Genomic DNA, 16874 nt, shown 5'->3' with positions numbered 1-16874 from the left:
TCACTATTTGCTGGATGTTGGGAATACATCTGTGAACATGAAGACTGGGTTTCTGCCCTCGATGAGTTTACCATCTACCTCTTTAAACTTGTTCTTAATTTGTAAAATGAAGCTAATAATGAGATGAAGTGATGTAACAGCACCTGGCCCTTTTAATTTTTGTATTTGTTTTTCGACCCCAAAGCTGGAAGAGAAGGTACTTGGTTACATATAGTTTTGCTTTTGTATCCTTTCGGGGGCTGGTTCTATCGCGCAGGCGCCTAGGACCGCCCGGGTTGGGGGGGGTGGGGCGGGCCAGAAGCGGAGAGGTCTTCCCCGGGGTCGGGACCTGGATGGGCGGAGGGAGTCGGGCCCCGTGACGTCATCAAACTGCGCTGCCCGTAGGGCGGGACCGGAGTGCGACGGCGCGGCCGGCGGACCCGGGCTGGCTTGGGAAACGAAACTGAGGGAGGAGCCCGCGGCTCTGGCAGCAGCAGGGCCAGGCCTGGTGGCGGCGGCAGCGGCGGCGGCAGCGGCGGCCTGACCCCCCCCTTTTCCGCTCCCTGGCAGCTTGCCCTCTCCCCTCAGTGTGAGTGCCGACGCGCGGCCCGGGGGGAGCGAGCGGGCGGGCGCGCGGGCTCACCATCCTCCCCTCCACCGCCGCCTCGGCCCCCCACCCCTAGCCGCCTCCTTGGCTTCTCTCTCCCTTCCTCCCTTCCCCCCACCCCGCTGCTCCAGCTCCCCGGAGCCCGAGCTGCCGCTGACATAACGTCTCTGCGCGTACATTCACACACTCACGTTACCTTCATGTGAAGAGACCGGTCCAGGGAGATGGGAGCTCATCTCTTCCCTCCATGAATAAGGGTGGTAGTGCGAAACCGAGGCCCAGGGAGCGAGTACTGGAGAGGGGATTTGAACCCCTTCCCTGGAAAAGCCGCAGGTAGACAGGCCTTCTGCCTTCTACTTAGAAGTTCCCTGCCAGAGCACATTTTTGTGGCCTGTGTAGGTCACTTGAGCTGGGCACCAGTTAGCTGGGCGGCCTTCACCTCTAGGGCCTCAGTTTTTTCCAGTGGAAAATGAGAGGGTTGGATTAGGTGATTTGGAAGGCTCAGATCTAAGGTGGTTTGGAGAGGAGCATCAGCATCTCCTGCCTTTCACACAACTGTGCCTTTACGTGCACCCACCCCAACACTGTCCAGATTAAGTTTTCCCGGCTTCCAGTCGCCCCCACAGTCGCTAAGAACTAGAGGGGCCGTTTTGCTCTTGTTATGGACCTTTGGTGGTGGAAGGTGGAGGGCATAGTAAGACTGAGGTTTAAAGTGAAATGTGGCCCCACTTGGTCTTGCGTTCTGTTTGTACAGCGACTTCTGTGCTTCCTACTGCCCCAGGAAGCCCCTATGTGCCTGGAGGCTGCCTCCTTAGGAAGGATGAGATTATGCATTGGCTTGACTGGCTCATCCTTGAACTGGAGAGAAGTGAAACACGTGATTCAGGGTTTTGTGAGGTCGGCGGGATCAGTGGTATCTTTGGATTTTATTGCTCACTTGCTGCGGTGACTCATACTATAAGCCTGTTCTTGTGCCCCCAAACCTCCCCTCCCCCAAGGATTGCAGTCCAGCCGGTCACCCACCTGTTTGCGCCAACGTTTGGAGTCCTTTCTCTTCTGAGTCCTCTTATGGCCAATCAGTTGTGTATAAACCACACTGTATTCACTACTACTCTTGCTTGCTCTTTCACTAGGCCGTTTCTTAAGATTATAGATCTCATAATTATTTGTTCCATCTTATTTTTTTTCTCATGCTTACCTCTCATGTACCTCCCCGTGGGCACAGATGATGGTGACATGGTGCCTGCCTGTTTCCACTCTTTTTTTTTTTTTTTTTTTTTGTGGAGGTGGGTTCCTGTTCTTAAAATTACTGTTTTTGTACCTAAGCCCTATGCTGTGGTTACCTCCGGTCCCAGTAAGTTTCCCACTGTTCTGTTTCCTCCGTCCTAAGTCAACCTAAGTCAACCTCAGCTTCCATTCCTTACTCTGGTTAAAAACTTTCCCAATTCTTTGTTTTCAAACATCCTGAAGTCAACCAAAAACCAGTATTCGTATCATATTATGTAATCTCTTAATTGTCCTGGTAAAGTAATAACAGTGATGGAACAATCATTCTGGGAAGGTCCCTTCACCGTGGAAATATTGGTTAATATTCATTAGGTTGCATAATAAATTTCCAGTGTACATTGTCACACATGGCCAGTGTGGCATCAAAAGTATGGGATAACAAGTACCCAAGGCCATTTTCCGCCTGTGGCTTGTGGAGTTGATCCATGACTTTTTGGTTTCTGACACCAATGACCCAGAGGCATCTGGGTCTGTGAGTCCCACATTTTCCAGTAAAACTAACAGCTATTTTTGAAAACCAGAGCTTGGCTAGCATCCTCATTGGACCTCATTTTGAGGAAGAGGTTATTCAAGTGCTGGCACGATAAGTTGTTTGGAGTGGCCCAAACCCATCCCACTTACGATTTATACTTTGGAATCCCTGTGCTGATCCTAATGGCTCTGACATGGGCAGCTGATTGTCTGGGTTTATGGTTGGTTGCAGTAACAATGAAGAGGAGAAATGATCCAGAATGCACTGCCCCTCTCAAGAAGCAGAAGAAAAGAGTTGCAGAGCTTGCCCTGAGCCTCAGCTCTACGTCCGACGATGAACCTCCCTCCTCTGTCAATCATGCAGCAAAAGGTATGCTTGCCTATGTGCTCTGAGGCCACTGGTCATCTGGTTATTTGACTCCCTGGAACTTGAATTGGGCAGAATACAGTCCACTGCCCCTTGAGGAAAATTAGGCAAATTCTACAGAGATAGGTTGGCTGTAGACTCTCTTCCCTTCTGCCATTCTCCTAATAGGAGTGGAGAACTTGTTTTAAATAAAAACTGGAATTTTTATAGAAATGCCTTAATTCTGTTGCCGGTCCTTCAGTAGGTGGCACTCTTTTGCTGCCATAAAGCAGGTGGAAGTACAGGCATACTTCGGAGATACTGCGAGTTTCGTTCCAGACCACTGCAATAAAGTGAGTCATAATCATTTTGCTGGTGGAGGGTCTTGCCTTTAATTTGTAAAAAAAAAAATCTGTGAAGTGAAATAAAGTAAAGTGCAATGAAACCAGGTACGCCTGTAGTGGTGAGCATTGAGTGTTCTGTGCTTTTAATCATTTTTAATGACCCTGAGGCTCTCTGCTGCAGTGATCTGGCCTAATTGCCCTCAGGTTTTTGCATTCTGTTTTCTCAGTTCCCTCAGCAGTTGTGATCAGAAACACCCAAATCAATTGGCAGCCCTGTATTCACTGTTTGCATTAAGCTCAAAGGATTTCACTGACCTGCTTGGAAGTAGCATTTTGCTTTGCCTGTTTTTTGAGGTTCTGGACATTCACAGTTTCCACAAATGCTTTCTGTGAGAAGTTGTCAAGTGTCTAGGAGCTTGCCTCAAGTACCAGCCAATCAGAAAGGAGCTCCATTTGCATTTACCTTGACTTGCCAGTTGTATTAATTTCCTAGGGCTGCTATAACAAATTACCACAAACTGGGTGGGTAAAACAACAGAAATTTATTCTCCACAGTTCCAGAGGTTAGAAGTCTGAAATCAAGGTGTCAGCAGGGCCAGACTCCCTCCTAAGGCTCTTGAAAAGAATCCTTTGTTGCCTCGTCTAATGTCTGCTGGTGGCTGGCAGTCCTTGGTGTTCCTTGGCTTACGGCAGCATAACTCCTGTCTCTGCCTCTGCGGGTTTCTGTGTTCAAATTTCCCTCTTATAACGACATCGGTCATTGGATTAGGGCACATCATAATATAGTATGACCTTGTCTTAATTTGATTACATCTGAGATTTTCAGATGTCACGTTCCCAGGTGCTGGGTGACATGACCTTTTGGGGGACACTTTTAACCCAATACACCAGCTATCCTGCCTTTTGGATCATCTGCTGGGTCACTGGTAAATTGGAATGAAATTTGGTAACAGATTGGTAACTGAATGGGTGTAAAGCATCCTTTGAGGATGGTAGAAAATACAGTTTATTCACAAGTGGTAGGCTAATTGAAGGGCAGCCTTACTCATCAGCTGTACTGAGAAGCTGGTCCAGAGAGGAGAAGCTTGGCAGATGGTACAGCTAATAAAGCATTTGTTGTGGCTTTGGTCCTGGCTGGGTAGGAGACTCTCTTATAACCTTGTGTGTGGAGATATGTATACCTTTAAAGTTGTCACAGTAAATCCCAGGGGAGGTGAGAAAAGCTATATGTCAGTAAGTTTACTAAGTGGGAGGGTAAAACATATCGGGTGCATTTGTTCTGGGACTGTTGAGGAAAAGGAGTTTTGGTTCTCACCTGACATTTGAGCAGCTTGGGAAGGTCTCCGTTGGTAGGGCTCTGGGGTTTAGGGGAGAGGGGCCTACAAGCTAAAAACGGAGAGTGTGTCTGGGGAATAAATGACGCTCAGGTGGTGGCAGGATCTAGTTCCAAGTGAATCTTGGGGATCATTTGCTCTCAAGTATCATCTTGAAGTACAGAGAGGACAACTCCTAGGTAGATGAAGGTAAGTGTGTGTGTGTGTGTGTGTGTGTGTGTGTGTATACACACATATATATACATATATATGTATGTGTGTATATATACACATGTGCATATATATGTATGTGTGCATATATATACACATGTACATGTATATCTGTGTGTGTGTGTATATATATATCTATATATATATATATATATATATATATATATATATATATATATATATATAGTTAAGGACCTTGGACCTATCAAGGGAACCAGTCTGATTTAAATTTGAAGCTTTTTTTTTTAAAAGATTTTGTTTATTGGGGAAGGGGAACAGGACTTTATTGGGGAACAGTGTGTACTTCCAGGACTTTTTTTTCCAAGTCAAGTTGTTATCCTTTCAATCTTAGTTGTGGAGGGTGCGGTTCAGCTTCAACTTGTTGTCCTTTCAGTCTTAGCTGTGGAGGGCACAGCTCAGCTCCAGGTCCAGTTGCCGTTGCTAGTTGCAGAGGGCACAGCCCACCATCCCTTGCAGGAGTTGAACTGGCAACCTTGTGGTTGAGAGGATGTGCTCCAACCAACTGAGCCATCCGCGAGCTCTGCTTCAGCTCAGCTCAAGGTGCCATGTTCAGTCTTAGTTGCAGGGGGCACTGCCCACCATCCCCTGCGTGAGTCGAGGAATTGAACTGGCAACCCTTGTGGTTGAGAGCCCACTGGCCCATGTGGGAATCGAACTGGCAGCCTTTGGAGTTAGGAGCATGGAGCTCTAACTGCCTGAGCCACTGGGCCGGCCCTAAATTTGAAGCTTTTAAAAATGTGATTGTGGGGGGTGGCCAGATGGCTCAGTTGGTTAGAGCGGGGTGCTCTTAACAACAAGGTTGCCAGTTCGATCCCCACATGGGCCACTGTGAGCTGCCCCCTCCACAACTAGATTGAAACAACTACTTGACTTGGAGCTGATGGGTCCTGGAAAAACACACTTAAATAAATAAAAAATTTAAAAATAAAATGTGGTTGTGAATTGAAATTACCTCCCTCCCCCTCATAGACTCCCTTTAATTGTACCAAATAGCTTTAACCTTTTCTGGAAATAGCACTATGTGACTCAGGATTGACTTGCTGTCTTGTGTACAGAATGAAATCTAGAGGTGGCCAGTACCTTGTATGCGTCTGGCAATAGACCATTTGGTCCCTTTCATTTGCAAAGAATGAGGCAGGAGGCAGAGGCAAGTAAACATTGCAAGATTTCCCTGGGTCAACTTATTTTAGGAAAGAGCAGCTCCACATTAACTCTGAAGGCGAGAGTCTGTCTTCATCAGCAAGGTTGCTTCCTGTGTCCCCCTGCCCCCCAACCCCATGCCTGGCGTGGAGTAAATGCTCAGTAAATATTTACTGAATAGAATTGATAGGAGGCAACAGTACTGTCTTTCCCAAGAAGCTTAAAATACTTCCCCTCTCTCATTTTGCCTATCCCTCTTCCAGTCCACAGAAGGTCATTTCATTAATATGTAACATTTATATCACCTATGTTCTGTATTGGCTGCTCTCGGGCATTCCCCGGACGGTGTGCCCTGGTAGTTTACTGTCTTGCCAGAAACTGCATGTCCCCTGAGATCTCTATGCCGCTTTCCTATTCAAGTCATGGCATTAAAGCAGGTGTGTTTCCTTTTGTTCCAACCACTTCTACTTGGACATACTGTTCAAGTGGATGATTGAAGAATGCTCTTTAGGGAGTACAATTAGAAAAACAAACAGTAGTTACTATTTCTGTCTGTCTGGGCCTTGTTTGTGCTTCCTCTGCTAAATCAATTCGATGACTCATTAATAGATCTATTTAGTTTAATCCGTTTGTTTATTTTACATTATTGACAAGGTAGCTGCTGCATTGCCAGGTCAGAGACTGACATCTGACTAGAGTAAGGAAGAAAAAGGATGTTGTTGTCATGGCCACCGTAGAGTCATGTGGTCTTTTGAATATTTTAAGGGGAGTTTGAAGGCATTTTCAAGCCTAAATAAACTCTTGGAAAATTGCTATTAAATAGCAACCTTTCGAAGTAAGGAAAGACAGATGAAGGTCATTTTGTTTTGTTTTGGTTGTTTCTCGCAGGGAAACTGATAGAGACCCCAAGACAATTACCTTTTCTCCTGAGCTGTGCATCCAGGTTGGGCGCTGGGCCCTCCCACAGCGTGCTGCTTTGGAAGTTGCCAGGGTCCTTCTCCGGCACCACTAAAGTGCCTTTCCCTCTACCAGGTTTCCTTCTTCCCTAAATAGGCTATTTTCCCTGAAACACCATTGCTTTCCTGTCAGCCCAGATTCATGACCTTAATCAAAAACTTCCTTTATCGGTATCTGTTTAAATTGCTCTAACGAGTTACCATTTGTCTGGCATGAGGGGGAAATTGAGTCTTTAAACAGGAATGAGTGTATTCCACAGCAATTGTTAGGCAGGATTGGATGTTTATTAAAATCCATAATTTATTCTTCTGTGTCTTTGTGCTGCTCACCTTGGTCACTAGTGGTTGGATCTGCCCGCCTTGTGTGTTGTCACTGTCGTTTCTAGTCTTGGCATGTTTGCCCTACTGTTCTGTTGCCACGTGAAAAATTTTGTCAATCGCTGGAAAACCTCAGATTCTTCTATAAAGTGAACCTTTCTTCTTTAAAATGACTTAAGGGTAATGACCTCTATCAAGTAGAGAAGAAATCTTAAGTGAAAACTCCAGTCTTTTGGGCTCTGGTAGGTTTTAGAAGGGGAGCTCCTGGGAGGTAAATGGGAATGCCGCCCAGCTTGGGCAAGTTCTTAATGAAATGAATGGTTTTAATAGACTGACCTTATTACTCCTGTTAATTTATATCCTCATTACAAGGGCTCCTCTTTTTGCTACAGCCACAACAGTTGTCTCCTTTTCATCTGACAAGAGTGGCCCCCAAGGCCCAGGGGTAAAAATGACTAGAGGCTGTGGTAGTTTGCAGACATCAGGAGCGATCTGGGGGACTTTGTCCTAAATCATGTCAGGCTAGGAATCGGCTTCTAATACCACACAGAATAAAAGAGAAGTAAGGCCAGCATGCTTCTTGATCTCACGAAGTAACGCCTAGTAGGATGGTATTTGAGCCTCCATCAGCCTCACTCTCAGAACCTGGACAGGACAGCTGTACATTAGGTGATACCTAGGGAAGAGGAATGGGTGGAAAGATCTTTGTGTCAGAGTCGGGTGTTGGAATTTTGCACCAGAGTCACCACTGATTTGCCTGATGAACCTTCCACCCAAATTTGTTTCTTTCTGTCATTTTGGTCCAAAAATGTTATGAAGACAAAGAAAACAAAAAAATCTCTGAGATCTGAGGGTGGCAGGAACCCTGCATGCCCAAGAAGGATGCTCATACTGTTGATGGGTGCTGGTTAATGGGTCTTCAAGCAAAGCTGACTGCCTGGCACCTCCCTAGAGCTGGACCCAGTGCATACGCTCCTTTGAGGAGATACCAGGTTTCCCCAAGCTTTTCATAGACAGACCTCTGAATCCCCAGACAGCTGGTGAAAGGAATCCTATAACTGATTTAACATTGTAGCTTCTGGTTAATCAGGACCCTGGATCCCTGGGCTGCCCAGAAGGAAACTTTAGGATCCCTGGATCCCTGGAAACTTGAGGGCCGTGCTCGGAGCTGCCCACGCTCCTGACACCTCCTTTTTCTACACTAGGCAGTACAGGTGGAAGGCATGGAAGCAACTGTGCAGAGAGAACCTGCACCTTTGGAGGGTGGTTCTTTAGCGTGTGGGCACTTTCAGAGCGCATCTCTCTCCTCTGTATGGGCGGTGAGAGATGAAAGGCCGGGGCCTAGTCTACACCCCCCAGGAGGTCTTTCCCTCAGATCTGCTGTCCTCTGAAGATTTCTCTGGAAAGAAACTAATCCCTTCCTAAGCTTAGAATGGTACTTCATTTCTCTATAGCTTATTATTTTTTAACCTTCATTTTCAAACTAATATATTCTTATTTCTCACATAGAAAATGCAGAAAAGTGCAAAACAGAAAATAAATATCACTTCACCTCAGTTTCCATGGTTACTCATTGTTAACATCCTAGGTCTTTCCTTCCGAGCGGCACGCTGGCACTCTGCCGTGTGCTGCATCGGTCTGGTCCATGGAAACAAGTCGGCTGCTTGTTAAGGAAATTGGGCAGCCACCTAACGGGGAGGGCAGCCCAGGGGCCTCATACACCTGCGTGCTCACCCCCGTCCCTCCTTGCTAACTGCTTAGGAGCCAGGTATGTTCATCTTAAGTTTATTCTAATTTTTTCACACATGTTCACCAGCTTTTTCTTTCTTTTGCAAAATGTTATATCCTTAAAAATGCATATTTATCTTAGCTATTAGATTTTTGAGCCCTCTGAGGGTAGGAATGTTACTTTTGGATAGTACCCCATTGCATATAGCATGGACCTCTTATAGAGCAGGTCCTGAACCAACGTTGTCTGATCTATTAAACAATATTGGCAGATCTGACAGGTGCCTTATTTCAGCCTACGGGGAAAGGGGCCTGCTAAGTAATAGTCTAAGGAAGGCCCAGTTCTCTTTTAGGATATAGGTATTCCATCCCTGCTTAAACTTTTTGTTGTTTTACCTTTAAAAAAAAATTTATTTTTAAAGACTTCATTTTTTTTTAGAGTAGTTTAAGGTTCACAGCAAAATTAAAGGAAAGTACAAAGGTATCTCCTCTGCCCCCTGCCCTCACCCATGCATAGCCTCCCCCATTAGCAACATAATCTCACCAGAGGGTACATTTGTTACAACTGATGAATCCACATTGACACATCATTGTCACCCAGAGTTTATCATCACCTAGAGTCTATGGTTTACATTCTGGTTCGCTATTGGTGTTGTATGCGCTGTCGGTTTGAACAAATGTATGACACGAATCCTCGTATTTCTGAGGGCTGAACCTCTTGCGCTACCGTACAAGGTGTTGTACGGAGCTGTACCCTTAGCTGGTGCTTAGCAAAGATGACAACTGGCTGAGAGTCCTTTAAATGCACTCCAGTGAGCACTTAATTTCTGTGAAGTGGACAGCCTCAGTCCAGGTGTGGGAGATGCAAAGCTGACTGTGACACAGTTCCTGATCTCTGGGAGTGACCCTGTCCAGTGGAGTGGCATGTGCCAGCAGCTGGCTTCCAGGCAATGCGATGAGTGCGAGCTGATGGTGTGAGTACTGTGCTGCCGGAGCACAGTGGAAGGCAGACTCAGGCCTGGGTGCTGGGAAGGCGTCGCTCTTCTACAATGTCAGCCCTTAGCCAGCTGGTGTCTCGTGGGGAAATGGGTGTGCAGATGGGCTTTAGAGTTATGATGTATCGTAGTCCTCAAGTTATGAATACCTGAGTAGTGACCATCTGGGTGTATAAAGAATTGTTTTGCTGGCTGCCCTCTGCACCTCTCCTCACTACCTCCAAAGCTTTGACTCATCTCTTCTCAGGGACTTACTTTCTTAAAGGGATTGTGTCATATCGCTAAGTCCGTGTTTGTGTGTGTGTGTGTTTTTTTAATGTTTTAAGTTTTAACAGATAGTTGTTCACATGGTTCATAAATAAAAAAATATAAAAAGATATTCAGTATAAACTCTAGTGCTACACAAATGTAAAGTTTTACTTCTTTCACTTTCACTTGTTCCAAGTAATCATTTTAGTATTCTGTCTCCATGCCTGGATAATGTGTAGATAATCAATTTTTTTGGTCTTCTTATATGTTTTTCCTTCCAAAAGGTCTTTTTGCAATTATAAAAAGTAAGAATACATATTCTTATTTTGCCTCTGTAGTCACAGGAGTTTGGATGCCATGCTCATGCGTATGGCCTCGCTCTCCTCTTATTCACGTGACAATGTCCTGGGTGATCTGTCCATTTCAGTACACAGGGCACGGGTTCACAAGTGTTCTTGGGTCTTGGACCCTCAGTGCCACCATAACTTTTTCATCATGCCCCAGGCCAAAATAAATACCTAGCAGTTCAGTTTATTAAGTATTGAGGTCTAAATAATAAGCATTTCTATCCTAACAATAATAGATCTTTGAAAGAACAACACACATAACTTGAAACGTTTTTTATTTTATTCTTAAATAAGCACGATAACATATTAATAAGATGTGTATACTGTTGAGTGCTATATAACTTCTCAAGCCTTGGGATCAGATTGGACACCACCACCTTCATTTCCTGTTCTGCGTGCCTCCTTGCTTGGTATTTGTACCATTTTCAATGGGAATATGTAGAAATAGTTAACCAAATTTCTGAGATACAGTCAGTTTCCAAAGTTGGGTGGGTTTGTTTGAGAAACTACCTGAGTGAAATTACACTGGGTTGAAATAGCTTTCAAGTTAAGAGATTCACCTACCTATAAAGGAGAGGGAAAGAGCCAGTCACGGTGAATAGCTAGACTGTGGAGCAGCCTGCTTTGGACCAGGAGACAGGTAACCCACGACATCTGGCAGCTGCTAAGGGGGGTCTCACTCGGCGTCCTTTGGCAGCAAGGTTGTTGACCATGAAGATAATGGCTTAGCTCACTTGGGCCACCAGCTTCCCCCAGGAGTGCCCAGGTGCAGCTCCTCTGTCAGCATTCCCCTCCCTGTCCTTCTTCTCTTTCCTCCTCTTCCTTTTTCCTTCCTTCCCTTTGCTCCCCTCCCTCTTCTCGTCTCCCTTTTCTCTGCCTGTGAGCCAGCTCTTCTCTGAGTCTGTGCTATAGACCCACCCTCTTAACTGGAAGTTTGAAGGACTGAAAACAAAGGAAACTAGGAGATGAAACAATCAGAAACTGACAATTGCATCTTCAATAAATACATTTTATATTTAACAATGTCCTATAATATACATTATTTATTTTTATTTTTTTTATTAGTTTTAGGTGCACAAAACAAAGTAATAGACGTTTATCATTTATATCCCTCACACTGTGTGAACCCCCCTCCCCCATCCACTATCCCTCTGACATCGCACAGAGCCATTACATTTCCACTGTCTCTATTCCTAATGCTGTACTCCGCTTCTTGTAAGTATATACACACATGCACATATATATATGTGTGTGTGTATATGTGTATATATATATGAACTTGTAGTTGACATTCATTATTGTTCAGCTTCAGGTGTACAGTGCAGTGATCAGGCATCTACATCTTCCCTGAGATGGTCTCCCTAACGAGACAAGTGTCCATCGGATACCCTACAAAATCTTTACAACATTATTGATTATATTCCCCAAATTCATATACATTATTTAATCTTCAAACAACCCTGTGAGGAAGGTATTACTATCCCAGTTTTGTAGGGGAAGAAATTGAAAGGATGGGAAGCAAAAACTGATATTTTTGAGTTTCCATTGTGTGTCGAGTACAGTTAGGAACTTTTAGTGACTTACAATTGCATAGTTAGTAAGAGATAGAGAATACATTTGACCTGGGTCATTTAATGAACTTTGTACGTGCAATGCATACATAGTGAACACTAATTAAATAAATGAAACTTGGACTTCTGGAAGCTATTTTGTGCCACAAACTCAGCAAAACATTTTCCTTTTTTCTTTTCCAGTATCTACCACAAGCCTAAGCGGGTCGGACAGCGAAACTGAGGGGAAGCAGCGCAGCTCTGACTCTTTCGATGATGCCTTCAAAGCAGACTCCCTCGTGGAGGGAACGTCTTCTCGCTATTCCATGTATAACAGCGTCTCCCAGAAGCTTATGGTATGTCAGCGCTGGGGGTGGGTTTCTAAAGCTCCAGCAGCAGAGTGAGAGAAGGGAACCTGTATTGGTATAACAAGGAGAAAAGTGATTTTTCATATACATTATTTAATCTTCAGACAACCCTGTGAGGAAGGTATTACTATCCCAGTTTTGTGGGGGAAGAAATTGAAAGGATGGGAAGCAAAAACGGATATTTTTGAGTTCCCATTGTGTGTCGAGTACAGTTAGGAACTTTTAGCGATTTACTCACAATTACATAGTTAGTAAGAGATAGAGAATACATTTGACCCTGGGTCACTTAATGAACTTTGTACGTGCAATGCATGTATAATGAACACTAGTTGAATAAATGAAACTTGGACTCCTGGAGGGCGTGAATTAAGAATGAGAACTGCCACTTCTAAAGTCATAATCAGGATTGTAGTTTGGGGGTCACAAATTTTGGGGAAGTGGAAGATGGGGAGGTTTGTGACTCACTCAGCCTCTTTGACCTGGGGAAAGATTTGTGGCTACGGTAGGAATTCCATCCAGCTCTTGAGCTGGTAATGCCCCTTCCATAGGCCCTCTAGGAGGAGTCAGATCTTAGGATTGCACTTCTTAAGATCTGTGTGGTTTGGGATTTGGGTCTCTGATTTTTGGGGCATGTAACTGGGTCCAGTGACTCTAGAGTTCAGCATGAGCTTATAGACAGTTGTGACATTTTAAAAAAATGATTCTGTCCTGGATCTTATAATACTTTACATACCTCAGTTTTACATGAAGCTATTTTTCAGTTCATCTCTTGATTTGGCTTCCTTGAGACCCTCATTGTCTTTACCTGGTAAGGCTGTTTGACCAGCTGAGGGTAAGGTAGAAGTTGCCACTTAAAGTGGTTCCATTTTAAATTACGTTCTCTTTATCAACCCTGCTGTAGATCTACTTCTCACTTAATCAGACACATTAGCTGGAAGGGTAGTTGTTCAATGAGATTCATTAGGTTCTCCTGGTACATTTAATTACAGCTGTGAGGTCCCTTCTCGTTTATCCAACCTCTGATTGCCCTAGACCTTCACCTCCAGAATAGACGGCCCTCAGTTACTTATTCATGCTTCTTCATTAGGCTAGAGGGAAAGCTTTAGGCCTTACTCCTCTATATTTCTTAGGGTTTAGCATAATGTCTGGCACATGATAGGGGCTAAATAAATGTCTATTTATTTATAGAACTGCTCCATGATTATGTTTGTTTCTATGAATGTTCCCTTACTTCTCTCTTTCAGGCCAAGATGGGCTTCAGGGAAGGTGAAGGGTTGGGTAAATACAGCCAGGGTCGGAAGGACATCGTTGAAACCTCTAATCAGAAAGGTCGAAGAGGCTTGGGCCTGACGTTGCAAGGCTTTGACCAGGAGTTGAACGTGGACTGGCGAGACGAGCCAGAGGTAACTGGGATGGGGAGGAGGAGGCGGGAAAGCCACTTGTATTTTTGGATGCGTGCCTTTAAGTAGTCATGGTAACAGATTAGAAGCCTCCAGAGGCCGTATGATGACTGTGCTTAGTGGGGATTGAGCTAGTTTCTTACATGGAAGGTCCTAGGAATGCCCAGATGGAAAACAGAAGACTGGGGTTGCAGTGGGGGTGGGGCTGTGGATATGATAGGATGTGGATTTGTTTCCTGTTGCTTTATATACGACTATCTAAGATCAGTAGGTAGAAGATGCTGGAAGGCAGAGTGTGTCTCCACAAAGAACTTTAATAGCTGTAGCTTTCCACTAGTGCCCAAGATCAGATACCTCATCAGGTAGTGTGTTCCCTCTGCTGAAAAGATTCAGTGAGAACCCACTCTCCCCTTGTGTGAGTGACTGGATTAGTTGCCATCTCTCCATTCTCCACAGGTTTATGATGTTCTGGTGTCAAACAGGTGTTTGTTTATTCCATGTGGCTTTTTTATTCTGGGTTTAGTCTGCTTACCTACTTGGGTACCAGTTTGTTTTAAGCCTGAATACCAAGAGACTCTTATCCCTTTTCATGGCACAATGTTGAGATGCTATTCATTTATTTACTCATATGTCCTACCTTATTCCACAAAGGATTTGAAGTAGGTATAATAAAAGCACCTAAAAATAATGGTGAAATATTAGCATTACAGAGTTGAAAGTAGAGAAAATAGAACACAAATGTTTAGTCTTCTACATAGTTGCTGTAATTTAACTTCGTATGTGGCTCTGAACTCTGGAAAATTGATATTTTATTTATCTTTCTGATGTTCTAGTTCAGGAAAAACTCCTGTGAACCTGTGCATGATAAAAGCCTAATAAGGCTTCAGAGTAAGATGCTGACGAGCCAAGAGCTAATGGGTCCTGGGGGGGTCCTGCTGTGTCGCCTTGTAGTTGTGAGGAGATGACACAGGCAGGGTAGCAGATGAGACGGTGCAGAATAGGGTAAATATTTGTAGTTGGGTGCTAGATGTAGGTTTCTACCTCAAAAATACTTGGTGCTTTCCGTGTCTTCGTCTGTGTGAAAACAAGTAGAGTCCCAATTCTCTCAGTGGTGCAGAATTAGAACTAACTCTGCTGAACTTGAAAAATGAGATTTGCCCATAAAATCTCTGCTTTTGATGGAGACAGGCTACTGAATTTTTTTTTTTTTAGGCAGGGCTGTCTTAATCACCATCTACCAGAGTTCAGTGTTCCTCTTACAAAAAACTGCCCTATCTTTTGGTTAAGAGTTTGGCTTCACTATCACATGGTGGCCACTTCCTTGAGGTAGATGAGTCTGGGTGGCCTGAGGTCATTATCCATTCCTGGATTCGCCCCAGGGAGCATGCTCAGTGACTGCTGCGCCCAGGAACGTAGAGTACCAGGTTGGAAGCTGCGGACAAAGCCCACTTTGCAGGTAGCCTTCGTGTTCAGACTTCCATGGGGAGACAGATGGAGCCTGCGTTTTCTCTCCAAAGGGGCATCTAAAGCATAGATGAGCTTTGTTTTTTTTAAGAGTTTATAAATCACAACCATTTATGCTTAAAGGTGGTGATTTGACCAAGGGGAGAAGCCATGATTCACTGCCAGATTCACTGACGAAAGCTTCAGTAATTTTTCTTTTAAACTTTTTCTCAGTTGATGGTGGTTGGCTTGCCCTCGAGACCTTGCATTGTGATACCATTTTATGCCTTTCAGAGCGTGTAATATTACCTTGAACCACAATTTTTCAATTTGCAATGGTGAATATCTTCTCTGTGCCTGCTCGGGAGGGACTGTGGGGAGCTGCCATGCGGGTGAGCCACCTTTTAGGTTTCACAGTCCGTGTCTCTCCAGCCCAGTGAACTTAGCCCCAGCTGCACATCAGAATCATCTGGGGACTTCTAAAAACGGGCTTATACCCGGTTGCCACCGCAGACCAACAGAACCATATAATTTGAGGATGGGGCCCAGGCATCAGTACTTTGTAAAAGGACTGCAGATGACCCTAAAATATAGCCAGGTTGAAACCACTGTTTAGGCTTGATAAGGAAAATTAAAAAATTAAGAGGAAACAGCCTGAGAGATGCCAGTTTCTGCTCTGTCTTGGAAGGAATAGGTGCGGAATCCTACTTATTTTGTGAATAACACTTTGAAAGGCATCAGAAGGTGAGACTTATTGCATTGAGTTTTCTTGATGTAACTACCTTACCGCAGACACATGTCCTATGTGTACTTCTCTGTGTCCCTCCTGCTCCATTTGTAGGCCTCCTGGGACCAGGACCATGTCTCTTTAACTCTGCATTCTGAGTACCTAGCCTTAGTAGGTATTCATCAAGAAATAAAACAACCTTTCATTTGGAACAAATGAAAGACACTTTGAAGGTTTGGGAAGTGTCTAGGTATTCAAGCCAGAATTGGACCTGGCCTTCAGACATTAAACTTCAGAATTCTGGCTCTCAAGTCTCATGTCTGAGTACTGCATTTGGCCTCAGCTTCTGAGACCCATCCTACTATCTCTCTCTGAGTCCCTCTTGATTGTTTTGGGGAAGCCCTGACGATGTGGGGCATAGTCCCAAGGGTCTGTCTCACCTGACCTTCTCTTTTGTTTGTAGCCCAGTGCCTGTGAGCAGGTGTCGTGGTTCCCGGAATGTACCACTGAAATTCCCGACACTCAGGAAATGAGCGATTGGATGGTTGTGGGGAAGGTAAGATTTTGGGAAACTATACCCTGAATTGTTGGCATTTATCTCCTGACTTTTCTCCTCCTTGGGTTTGGTATGTGTGTATATATGTATGTATGTATATTCACATGTGAAAAATGTGAATCTCACCCTTCTGACAGGAAAAAGCTGTGTCAAGAGGGTGTTTTAAGGGCTTACAGATAAGCCCCTGGGAGATGTGGCAGAGAGGGTTTTTTTTCTCCTCATCATTTAACTTGCAAAACAACCCAGCATGCATAACTTACCTTCCTCACAGATGCTCTTTATAGGAGCTTTTTATACATCTGTGTGCGTCCTAGTCACTGCTGGGCACTGTTCCAGGTAGATGAAAAGACACTGTACCTGCCCTCAGAAAGTAATGAGGGAGTTGTTAGCAAGGGAATTTGTTTAATGTCCTTCTGGAAAATCGTAAGAATAAAGTAGATAGCTACCACATCAGGACGGTCCAGAGAGCTGTCCTCAGAGTGTAGGGGCCCCCAGGGA

The 16874-nt window shown here is 44.6% G+C and overlaps 1 protein-coding gene across 2 annotated transcripts in view; it reads left to right on the top strand.

Annotated features, from left to right (window-relative positions):
- The first annotated feature begins 385 nt into the window (after nucleotides 1–385).
- CMTR1 (cap methyltransferase 1) overlaps nucleotides 386–16874 on the top strand; it is a 45217-nt gene continuing 28728 nt past the window's right edge. Inside the window, exons 1-5 of one of the 2 annotated variants that reach the window (XM_019718410.2) lie at nucleotides 386–568; nucleotides 2577–2714; nucleotides 12087–12238; nucleotides 13495–13653; nucleotides 16284–16376. In XM_019718410.2, coding sequence (XP_019573969.1) covers nucleotides 2582–2714; nucleotides 12087–12238; nucleotides 13495–13653; nucleotides 16284–16376 — 537 coding nt within the window. In that variant the 5' untranslated portion in view covers nucleotides 386–568; nucleotides 2577–2581. The remainder of the gene's footprint in view (nucleotides 569–2576; nucleotides 2715–12086; nucleotides 12239–13494; nucleotides 13654–16283; nucleotides 16377–16874) is intronic. The other variant, XM_074332884.1, reaches the window with a different exon arrangement.

The sequence above is a fragment of the Rhinolophus sinicus genome, linkage group LG05 (genome assembly GCF_036562045.2).
Source record: "Rhinolophus sinicus isolate RSC01 linkage group LG05, ASM3656204v1, whole genome shotgun sequence".
Taxonomy (NCBI): Eukaryota; Metazoa; Chordata; class Mammalia; order Chiroptera; family Rhinolophidae; genus Rhinolophus; species Rhinolophus sinicus.
The sequence above is the reverse complement of the archived record's forward strand: the minus strand, read 5'-3'. Positions and strand labels throughout refer to the sequence as shown.